Source organism: Ctenopharyngodon idella, chromosome 7 (genome assembly GCF_019924925.1).
Source record: "Ctenopharyngodon idella isolate HZGC_01 chromosome 7, HZGC01, whole genome shotgun sequence".
In the NCBI taxonomy this organism is placed as follows: Eukaryota; Metazoa; Chordata; class Actinopteri; order Cypriniformes; family Xenocyprididae; genus Ctenopharyngodon; species Ctenopharyngodon idella.
In genome coordinates this window covers 30,416,774-30,428,997 of record NC_067226.1, presented here as the reverse complement: position 1 = coordinate 30,428,997, position 12,224 = coordinate 30,416,774, and the positions used below count along the sequence as shown (strand labels likewise).

The 12,224-nt window shown below is 36.8% G+C and overlaps 1 protein-coding gene across 2 annotated transcripts in view; it reads right to left on the bottom strand.

Moving 5' to 3' along the window:
* Positions 1 to 12,224, bottom strand: part of pcsk6 (proprotein convertase subtilisin/kexin type 6) — a 101,496-nt gene that overhangs the window by 16,861 nt on the left and 72,411 nt on the right. For both annotated transcript variants that reach the window (XM_051901547.1, XM_051901546.1), the window contains exons 13-17: positions 8,489 to 8,625; positions 6,712 to 6,894; positions 5,391 to 5,493; positions 4,957 to 5,153; positions 1,200 to 1,287 (exon numbers count right to left, since the gene is read on the bottom strand). In XM_051901547.1, the coding sequence (XP_051757507.1) occupies positions 1,200 to 1,287; positions 4,957 to 5,153; positions 5,391 to 5,493; positions 6,712 to 6,894; positions 8,489 to 8,625 (708 nt within the window). The remainder of the gene's footprint in view (positions 1 to 1,199; positions 1,288 to 4,956; positions 5,154 to 5,390; positions 5,494 to 6,711; positions 6,895 to 8,488; positions 8,626 to 12,224) is intronic.

Sequence of the window (12,224 nt, the reverse complement as noted above, 5' to 3'; positions counted from 1 at the left end):
GCAAAACAAACGAAAATAATATTATTATATATATGTTGTTATTATTATTATAACAAAGTGGACTTTTCATTATATATTTAAAAAATAATGTATTTTAATATTAGGAAAATTAAAAGTCTACTTGTCACTTTAACATGCATTATTTTACTAACCCTTAAAGAAAATAATACATTATTTCACACTGTACCATGAACAAAAATAGTCAATTCGATTGTTAATTGCTTTGTTTATCTCCAGATAAAAAGTAATTGTGACAAACGTGTAGATGTGGCCCCTTTAAACTTTAAAGTGCTCTAAATGTGGCACAGCCTAAAACTAGTGTCGAAGTAAATTATATTTTCAAACAAATCAGAGTTACCAGTGAGTATGAATCCAAGACAAGACTTAATGTGTGTCAGAGAAAACAACTCTACAATCTTCTTCACAGTGGGTTGATTTAGTCTTGGCTCAAAGAACTGTTTTGTAAGGGAACTGTGGGTCAGTGGTTGAAAATGACAGGGGAAGAGAACCGTTTCAATAATCATTCGAGCAAGTGTGACGCAGAGAATGTGAATCTAAAAGACTCCAGGCATTTGGTCTCTATCCGCACTTCAAAACACAGCACATCACGATATATAACCCTGACAGATTAAATGCTGCAGAGAGGTCATGGCGTAACGCATGCAGCGTTTTACCCTTCACAAGACCAGACTGCCTTTCAAGAACTAAAGCCCGGTCTGTCTTAGTACGGCTCGCCTAAACCACAGCAAAGACAGCATACATAAAGATGACCAAATGCACCCTAGATGTCCTAAACCGACATAAAACACCAAAGCCTCACTTCTTACGCTATTTCATCTGCACCAGTATGCCATGAGAATTCATAACTCAATATATATTGTGCAATGAGTGCAAAGAGGGGTCACACTTCTGTGAGTGAAAGTTTATAGGTTACAAGAGGCTTTTAAATGCTTAATAGTCACAAATATTTGCTTTTATTTACATTTCAATTAAGCAACAATCCAGCACCAAATCCAGCAATAATCAAATGTTCTTGGGACGCATTTTAAAAGACCACAATCTGAGAGCAGCAGTTCAACACTGGACATGAAGTTGTGCATTTCTTTCTAATCAAGTTGTTTTATGCAAATGTTGATTAAGATTTTTTTTTTTCAGTGAACATTGTAAACAAGAATAGCTCTGATTTTTATTTGTATTACCTGAAGCCATCCTTACAGGCAGTGCATCTGTCTGCATCTCTCAAGCATTTCAAACAGTTCTCATGGCACTTCAGGCAACGTCTCTGGCCTGGAAAGGAAAAAACACAGAAAAATCACATAGACAATCAAAGACAGACATACTAGCGTACTGTTCATGTTATGGAGTAGGGGTGGGCAATATGACCAAATTCTTATTTCACAATAACAATATACACTATATTGCCAAAAGTTTTGGGACGCCTGCCTTTACGTGCACATGAACTTTAATAACATCCCATTCTTAATCCGTAGGGTTTAATATAGAGTTGGCCCACCCTTTGCAGCTATTACAGCTTTATCTCTTCTGGGAAGGCTTTCCACAAGGTTTAGGAGTGTGTTTATGGGAATTTGTGACCATTCTTCTAGAAGCGCATTTGTGAGGTCAGGCAGTGATGTTGGCGAGAAGGCCTGGCTTGCAGTCTTTGCTCTAATTCATCCCAAAGGTGTTCTATCGGGTTGAGGTCAGGACTCTGTGCAGGCCAGTCAAGTTCCTCCACACCAAACTCGCTCATCCATGCCAAACATGCTCATCCATGGACCTTGCTTTGTGCACTGTTCCCACAAAGTTGGGAGCATGAAATTGTCCAAAATGTCTTGGTATGCTGAAGCATTAAGAGTTCCTTTCACTGGAACTAAGGGGCCAAGCCCAACCCCTGAAAAACAACCCCACACCATAATCCCCCCTCCACCAAACTTTACACTTGGTACAATGCAGTCAGGCAAGTACCGTTCTCCTGGCAACCACCAAACCCAGACTCGTCCATCGGATTGCCAGACAGAGAAGTGTGATTCGTCACTCCAGAGAACACGTCTCCATTGCTCTAGAGTCCAGTGACAGCGTGCTTTACACCACTGCATCCGACGCTTTGCATTACACTTAGCATGCGCTGACCCCGCTCTGTGATTTTACTTGGCCTACCACTTCGTGGCTGAGTTGCTGTTGTTCCCAATTGCTTCCACTTTGTTATGATACCACTAACAGTTGACCATGAAATATTTAGTAGTGAGGAAATTTCATGAATGGACTTATTGCACAGGTGACAACCTATCACGGTACCACGCTTGAATTCAATGAGCTCCTGAGAGCGACCCATTCTTTCACAAATGTTTGTAGAAGCAGTCTGCATGCCTAGGTGCTTGATTTTATACACCTGTGGCCATGGAAGTGATGGAACACCAAAGGGTTGAAGGTCCAAATTGCAGTTTCAAAGGACTCTACATGATCCCGGCCGAGGAATAAGGGTCTTATCTAGCGAAACTAGATAAACTGGACTTTATTGGCCATTTTCTAAAAAAAAACCCACAAATGCTCATCTTGCACTGCTCTGCGATGTGCCGCGCATTACGCAATCACGTTGGAAAGGTCACGCATGACGTAGGCGGAAAGTACCGCAGTAGGGTGAAAAACTCCATGTCATTTTCTCCTCCAACTTCAAAATAGTTTGACATCGTTGTTTTAGCTTTTAGCACTGTTGTGGAGTTCTTTTAGCTCGTTGTTTGGCTTAGTCTGCGCACATTCACTTTGTAGAAACTGGATCAGTACTTCCTCCTACATCACGCGGGACCTTTCCAACATGATTACGTCATGTGTGGCAAATCGCAGAGCTAGTGCAAGACGAGCATTTGTGGTTAAAAAGTATATACATTTTTCATCTTTTTTAGAAAATGACAGATCGTTTCGCTAGATAAGACACTAATTCCTCATCTGGGATTGTGTAGAGCCCTTTGAAGCTGCACTGAAACTGCAATTTGGACCTTCAACCCATTGTACCCCAGTGAAGTCCACTATATGGAGAAAAACTTTAATTTCTTTTCGACTGAAGAAAGCAAGACATAAACATCTTGGATGACATAGGGGTGAGTAAATTATCAGGAAAGCTTTACATAAAGTCATAATGTTATGTCCAAAATGCCTTCTTGGTGTTTTAACAAGTTTTAGAGCTGGGCAATATGATTATATATAACAATACAAGTGATCATCTGGATTTAGATCTACCTAAATTGTATTTATAGTGTTGTCTAGCAGATAATACGTTCACAGGCTTTGCTTTATGTGTTTCCCCAGAATATATAAATGTCAGGAAACCCAATTCCTGGCCAATGTCAATGTTCACAGACCACTAGTTCTTTGGTGAGTTGTAAGGATCACTGCTTTTAATTTAAACAGATAATCATTCAATAGTTTCCCCTATTAAATCCAATCATGCTGCAGGATGTTTTGCTACTCAGTCCTGCTCAAAACTGTCCTGTTACTATAGCTAACATTACAACAACAGCATATCTTGTTTCTGTGAAACATAGCAAAACGATGTTATAAACAACACAATCATCCGCTTTTAGGCTTTCCACTCTCTAATGTCTCTCCAGCGTTGGAAAGCTTTTCTAATATTAACGTGGGTCCTAAAGCTCTTGTCTGATCATAACACTTCTTTCAACATGTGCATCTTTCAACACTATTCCTCTGACCTTTTCTCTTTTGTAATGTCTCTCAGCCATCTTTCTTTCTACAGTCTTCGAATCTCCCTCTTGCTCACTCTCTCTCCTCCCCATGAGTGGACACGCCCCCTACTGCTGATTGGCTCACTCTATCTCCTTCCCATCATGAGTGGACACGCACGTACTGCTGATTAGCTCACTCCCTCTCCTCCCCCATGATGAGTGAACACACCCCATACTGCTGATTGGCTCACTCTCTCCCCTCCCCCATAATGAGTGGACACGCCCCATACTGCTGACTGGCTCACTCTCTCTCCTGCCCCATAATGAGTGGGGCAGGAGAGAGAGTGAGCCTACTGCCTACTAACGCTCCCTACTGCTGACTGGCTCATTCTCTCCCCTCCCCCATAATGAGTGGACACGCCCCCTACTGCTGACTGGCTCACTCTCGCCCCTCCCCCATAATGAGTGGACACGCCCCATACTGCTGACTGGCTCACTCTCTCTCCTGCCCCATAATGTGTGAACACGCCCCCTACTGCTGAGTGGCTACAAGTGTGTTGTGCTGCTTGGTCCAATCCACTTTCAACAGCAGTTCTCAGAAATGGCTTACTGCACCTTTAAATTTGCGTATTCAAAGCAGTTTTACCCTGCACAGATGGCACATTAAAGCGGCAAATATACTGGGTGTTATTAAAGATGGTGTCAATCACAATCACATGTATCACACACTGAAACATCAATGATTTATTCAGGTACAAAATGAACAGAATACATGTGCACTGAATGACATGAAATCAGTGCATCTGGATGCAATTCATACTTGGGTATGTGCAAGTTTCATCCATTCATGCTGCCACTAAACACATATCCCATCAACATCTGTTCCACATGCACGGCTCCGCATGTGTTCAACAGCTGAGGCCAGCGTGCACAAACAGTGATAAACCAAGTCTTTGCTGGCTTTTATCATCCTCATACGCATCACAGGCGGACTGTGAAAGACGCTCAATCAACAAGCTGATTTGTGGAGATAACTACTGCTCATCTCCATCCCAGAATCTGTTATCAACAAGATGGAAACAACAAGGGACAATAAACCCGCAACAACCCATATGCAAATGCAAAATTAGTCAGAAACATGTAAATGACTCTTTTTTTTAAGTTTTCAAAGCATATCCGACACCTAATTTACTGGACAAATATGGTAATTCAGAAAGTTGAGTTCAATAAACACATAAGTGCAATGCAACAATGGGCGTCCCATCTTTGTTGGACTCACCCTCGTCATGGAAGCAGCCGGTGGGACAGGTTTCCACACAGACGCTCTCCTTCGAGTAGAAATAAAGACCTCTCCGGCAAGATCTGCACTCGTTCGGTCCACGACCGACACATTTCTCACAGCCTCTGTTACAGCGGCGACATCTACGGGCGTCTACGTCCTCAAAGTAGCCCAGTGGACAGTGACTAACACATGTCCTACGAGAAGGACAAGAGATATAGAAAAATTAGGGGAGCATAAATCTACTGTATATTCTCTAAATATATAGTTGACAAAAAGGTACATTAATAAAGTACCTTTATAAAGTAGATGTCTTAAGTGGGAAACGTATAAAAAAATACCATGACTTTTGACTTACCGCCCACAACTATCTATAACACTAAACTGAAACAGAGTTTATATATAATTGTCCTCTTTCTAGGCGTCCCCTTTACCTGCCAGATTTGAGGCTGCCCAGACTGAAGTGGATGCAGTTGAGGCAATGATCAGCGTCGGGCCCATCACAGCCCTGATCTCCACATTCATGATGACACGGACCTGAAATATAATGAAAAACAAGCAACGCCATAAATCTGATTCATAAATATACTAGATAACATTTGCATTTATTCATTTAACAGATTCTTTTATTCCATACAACTTACAAATGAGAAACATAAGCAAGTTGTCACAGAGTCAACAATTCCAGATTTATTATAACAATAAAGCTCATTAGGTTGATATAGACAATAATTTTTGGACTAGGAATTGTTCATTTTGCACTATATCACATAAGATAAAAGCATAGACAATTTCTTTGCTTTGCTTTTTTAAGTCTAATGTTCTGTCATGTTTCAGTTCTGTTTACATGGTTTCTAGGTATCTTACACTATCAAAAAGCAACAAGTACCATCATATTTATATATAATACATATTAATATGGTCATACTATTTATTAAAACCAAGTCAAATGAAAATCTAATCGTGTTTGGGTTTTTTAACTTCTTATTTGTTGCTTCAGTAATAATATAGTAACAAATATATTTCATGTAACTTATATTTGTTATTAATAGCTGTCGTTTTGTTTTTATTATTAACTTTCAACTTCTTTTCAGTCCATTAGTAAACAAAATGTTCTGCATTTACATGATTACATGTTTCTTGTTCATCACCTGCCCCTTTTGCATGTTTTTCCATTTTTTGAATGGGTTTTGGAGTTAATAATAAATGATTATATATACACTACCGTCCAAAAGTTTGTGGTCAGTACGTTTTTTTTTTATATATAAAAAAAAAACTTTTATTTAACACGGATGTATTAAATTGATCAAAAGTGACAGTAAAGACATTTATAAATTTTACAAAAGATTTCTATTTGAAATAAATGCTGTTCTTTTGAACTTTCTATTGATCAAATAATCTTGAAAAGATGCATCACAGTTTCCACTAAAATATGAAGCAGCACAACTGATTTTAACATTGATAATAATAATAGATGTTTCTTGAGCAGCAAATCATCTTATTAGAATGATTTCTGAAGGGTCATGTGACACTGAAGACTGGAATAATGATGCTGAAAATTCAGCTTTGCATCACATGAATATTTTACATTTTAAAAATGCAATTGAACACAGTTATTTTAAATTGCAATAATATTTCACAGTTTTTACTGTCTTTTTGATCAAATAAATGCAGCCTTGGTGAGCAGAAGATTAAAAACAAAAAAATCTTACCGACCCCAAACTTTTTAACTTGTCTAGGTATTACTGAGAGTACCATTATATTCCTCCTCTTCCTCCTCTTCATGCTCAGGGGCTCCTGGCACAGAATCTGGGTTTTTCAGCTCCTTGCCTGCTGTGGGAATTTCCAGCATCCTGGAGCGAGAGTGGTGGGAACCCTGGGTTTGGTAGGGGTGTTCAGACGTGCCGTGCAGGATTAGTGTCCACTCCTTCAGCTTACCTGAGAGAGAAGAAAGAGCAAGAGACGAAGCAATGAAGTCAGACAAAGAAAGTTGTGTTATGCATTGCAATGAATCACATCAATCCTGAAGAGAAACCAGAAGAAAGAAAGAACAACTTTAATCTGCAGCAGGTCTCAAAGTAAGTTTGCAATTAGCAAAAATGTCATTCATTTAAATTAGAAACATAAGCAAAAAAAAAAAAAAAAAAAAAAAAAAAGAAAGAAAGAAATTGGTGTAGAAAAACATGGACAAAAATCCATCTGGGACTGATGAGTTTTCATTTCCATTAGGATGCTGCCTAAGAAATCAGCTGCCCTAGGTTTAAAGAACATAACTAATGTAAAATGATATACATTGTATTGGTTCTTTTTTGCAAAACATGATGCTACAATTACTGCATCTAGTACTGAGAGCCAAAATAAAATAAAATAAAATAAAATAAAATAAAATAAAATAATAAAATAAAATAAAATAAAATAAAATAAAATAAAATAAAATACTGAGAGCCAAATTATTTGTAAAATAAAATAAAATCTGCATCTAGTACTGAGAGCCAAAATGATATGTAAAATAAAATAAAATAATAAAATAAAATAATAACTGCATGTAGTACTGAGAGCCAAATTATTTGTAAAATAAAAAAAATAAAAAAATAAAAACTGCATCTAGTACTGAGAGCCAAAATGATTTGTAAAATAAAATAAATTAAAAAATATAAAATAAAATAAAAAATAAAATAAATAAAAATAACTGCATGTAGTACTGAGAGCCAAAATGATTTGTAAAATAAAATAAAATAAAATAATAAAATAAAATCTGTATCTAGTACTGAGAGCCAAAATGATTTGTAAAATAAAATAAAATAAAATAATAAAATAACTGCATGTAGTACTGAGAGCCAAATTATTTGTAAAATAAAATAAAATCTGCATCTAGTACTGAGAGCCAAAATGATATGTAAAATAAAATAAAATAATAAAATAATAACTGCATGTAGTACTGAGAGCCAAATTATTTGTAAAATAAAAAAAAAAAATATATATAAAATAAAATAAAAAATAAAATAAATAAAAATAAAAATGTACTACTTGTTTAATAACTATATAATGTACTACTTGTCAAACTATAACAGCTTTAATAACTTTTTTCTTATAACAAAAAGAACTAAACGTTTAAATACAATAAAGCAACAAACAAAAAAATATAGTATAAAGTAAACAAATGTTTCAAAAGAATTATAAAGAACAATAGGTAACACTTTACATTAAGGTGTCACGTTAGTTAATGTTATTGTTAATATTTGTCTTTGTTAATGTTACTTAACTAACATTAACAATGAGCAACAGCTACATTTGTTACAACATAGTATGAAAGCAAACTAGTACCGTAGGGGCAATCAGCTTCATATCTAAACAAACACAACATTAGAATTAGGCTCTGGGAATTAGAATTAGAATTTGGGAATAGAGTCATATGTTTTAGGATTACACCATGTCTAGACTGAACACGACTAGCATCGCACCACATTGGCTTTAGGTTGTATGCACTGGAAGCATATTCAGTCTGAACTTCATTCCTCCATTCATTCCTTACCCAACACCTCCGGGTTACGCAGCTGAGAGGGCGAGTCAGATATCTCCAGGGTCCACGCGCCCTCCGCTCTTTCCCCCCAGCAATGCACTGTCATGAACTCCCAGTTCCTGAAGCCCTCGTTGGAGTTATCAAACAGTCTGGAAGGCAGAAGAAACAGAGTGGTCAAAGTTTCAGAGAGAAGAGGAGAGCAAAAGAGGATACTGAAAATAATGAAAGCCATCTGTTACGCTCATTTCTGCATCACTGATAACTGCGCATCATTCCCAGTTGTAATCCTTCAGAGGAGGGACACTGAACATCCTTGGAAATGCTAAATAAATGCAACAAACTAAAGTGATCAAATTGACTGTTGTTTAAATCAGTTTTTTTACTAATATGCAGATGTATACATCTATTTAAATTTTAATTTTATAATTTAAATGTATTCAATTGTAATACATTTTAATAGTTTAAAATGTATTAAAATAAATGTAAATGTATTGGTAACACTTTACAACATCCCATTAGGTAATGCATTAACTAACAACGATTAATACATGTTACACTATTTAATAATCTTTGTTAAGGTAAAAATATTTACAGATTAAGATTTATAAATGCTTTAGAAGTATTTTTCCATTGTTAGTTCATGTTAATTAAATGAACAAAAATAGAACCTTATTGTAAAGTGTTACTATTATTTTAAAATAAAATGAATGAATTAAACATTTTGCAGTAGTTTTGGCAAGAATTGAGAAGCAGAACCTCTTTATGAACAGTTTTCTGATGCGCACACTGGCCTATCAGAATGGATATGCAAATTAGGCTAACATAATTTGTTACCATTATGGAAGTATTTTTTTTTTCTTTTTTATTTGAGGTATCCTTTCCAACGAACTGGCTTTCACATATCGCGTCACATAAACGGCCGCACCGCTTTCTCCTTTCCAAAGCGTTTTTGCTCCCGTGGCGTCTGTCACTGCTATGCAACCATGAGCTGCGCTCTCCACGATGACGAGGAAGTTTCAGCAAAAGAAAAATTGATTTCTAGTCCTTGCATTAGCTCTACTACTAGATATATTTATGGAGATGAGAAATAAAAACCCACCCTGTACAGCTATGATCAGCTGAGCTTTCGATGTTGTTAAGGAAAGGCCGAAGCTCATCGGTTGGTCCTTGTCACATGACCTGCGGTGCGCTTGCGGCATTCTGAAAAGTTGAGATGTTTTCATCTCGCTGCGGCATAGGCGCGCACGGAAAAACGAGCGTGCTGCACCACATGCGCTTCTATTATGAGCGCGCTCACCTAAATTACAGTAAAAGTAATTTAGGCAAGAAGCATTCCTTAGAAGTGTGCAAAAAGATAAAAAAACAACTATCTGCTCCTCATCATCCAAAACAAAATCGCATTCACATGTTGGCGCTGTGCAGCAGGGTTCACTGGGAAAGAGTCCATGAGCCTGATTTGTGTTTGCACCTGTGAAGCATGAGTCGACGTCACACCACTGCATCATGGTGATTGAGCAGATGGATGCTTTGGCTCTGTTTGTGTGAGCTCGGAGCAGCTGGCGTGACGTGGTGCTATAAACTTTGCTCAGGTCAGACAGATCATGTTCCATCGTAGGTGTATTACTGTAAATACATTTTCCTGTTTGTCTTTACCAACTGAGGGACAAGTCAGAGTCTGTGGTTGACATTAAAGGCATACTCCACCCAAAAAATATAAATTCTGTCATCATTTACTCGCCCTCATGTTGTTCCAAACCTGTATGACTTACTTTCTTCTGCAGAGCACAGAAGATATTTTGAAGAAATATTGTTTGGTTGGGAACCAAACAGCACTAAATCCCACTGACTTCCATTGTATGGACAAAAACAAAAACAAACAACAACAAAAAAAAAACAGAAATTTCTCAAAATATCTTCTGTTACATTTCACTGAAGAAAGAAATACAGAATTGGAACGACATGAAGTAAATCATGAATACAAAATTTTATATATATATATATATATATATATACATACATAAATGAGTACAACCCCTCTGAACAAATACAAAATATGCATTTTCTTTATGATCACTAATACAATTCTTGGAAAGATGGCAAAACTAAAATGTATTAAACATTTACATAATAAAAACTGAGAAATATATGTAATTAATAGCCATAAAATAAGTAAATTAGCCAATTTTGTTTAAATTAAGGATTGCAGAAATGAGTACACCCTAGATTTAATTCAACAAATGTATAATATTCTAATACTTAGTATGCCCTCCATAATTTTGAATATACTGCTCTGACCCTTCTTGGCACGGAGTGTACAAGTTCATGACAAATTGTCACATCTGTCCTGTTTAACTCCTGGATGATGAGCTCCTTAAATGCCCTGATATTTAATGGGGAGTGTTACTCAACTTGTCTCTACAGAATCCCCCTCAAGAGTGTTAAGATTGAGTGCAATGCATGTCCACAGAAGGTTTTTCACCTTGGGAGAATGCATATCCTCATTGTCATGTTGAAAAAATGCCCAACAATGCAGAGAATGAGGAAAGGGTAACATCTTCTGTTTCAAGTTTGTGTATTAAATTGCACAGTGGTGTGTGAATTCATGACAGCATTGATAAAGCACAACTCCCTCACACCTTCAGCACTCATACATCCCGTATATAAGAGCTTTACTACCACTGAACTTTACTGTGGGAACCAGGCACTTCTCACTGTACTCCTCCTCTAGCAACACCATAACATTTTGGATGCTGTTAGATCCAAAATGATTGATTTGGTCTCATGAGACCAGAGTATTGATTCCCAGAATCTATATTTTGTAAATATGGGCTTTGGAAATGGCTAACTGACTTTATTGTGCTTTGGCTACAGTAGGTAGTTCCAGTGAGAACAACAACCATGCATGTCATTTCTGCAGGCTGCATCTTACTCTGTGAGATAAACAGTCACTCTTTTTATCACTTTTGCTGGCTCTGAGATACTTGCTTGGTATTTCTCCTGCTCTTTGTCTAGCAAAAAAATCCCTCATCACTAAATGAAAGCTTAAAATGAAGGCCTGATTATTTCAGGGGCCTTGTCTCAAGTCCATTGTTTTTGAATTTCTGTGTTACTTTTGCTATATTTTCACACTTAAAACAATGATTTGGTAATCCTCTTGTACCACTGTCCTCTTTTGTGCTAAGAAATAAGTCTCCTGACAGTTCTCTCCCAAGTGCTTCCATTGTGGTCAGCATTAAGTCTGAGAATGATTCAGTGGGCTATATAACACTTTTAATTGTCAAGAAATTACTTCTTTTTAAATGTTTTGGTTCAACATACTTACCTGTTAATCAAACATTGCCTTAAACTTACACCAGAAATTTTTTATTTTGTTTTATTTAGTAACTTTTAGGAGGGTGTACTCATTTTTGCTACACAACATTGGTAAGTGATTAAGCGGACTTGCTGGAACATTATATCTCTAAAGAACCCTAACATGTCTTCTAAGTAATTGAGTAATTGCTGACTTTCAGAAGTTTCAGAGGGGGTGTAATTATTTATGCTGTGCACTGTATATATATAGTACACCCCTCACATTTCAGCAACCATTTGTTATATGTTCTCAAGGGACAATACTATAGAAATGAAAATTGGATATACTTTAGAGTAGACAATGTATAGCAGTACAGATTTACTGTCCTCTGAAAATAACTCAACATACAGCCATTATTGTCTAAATAACTGGCAACAAAAGTGAGTACACCCTAAG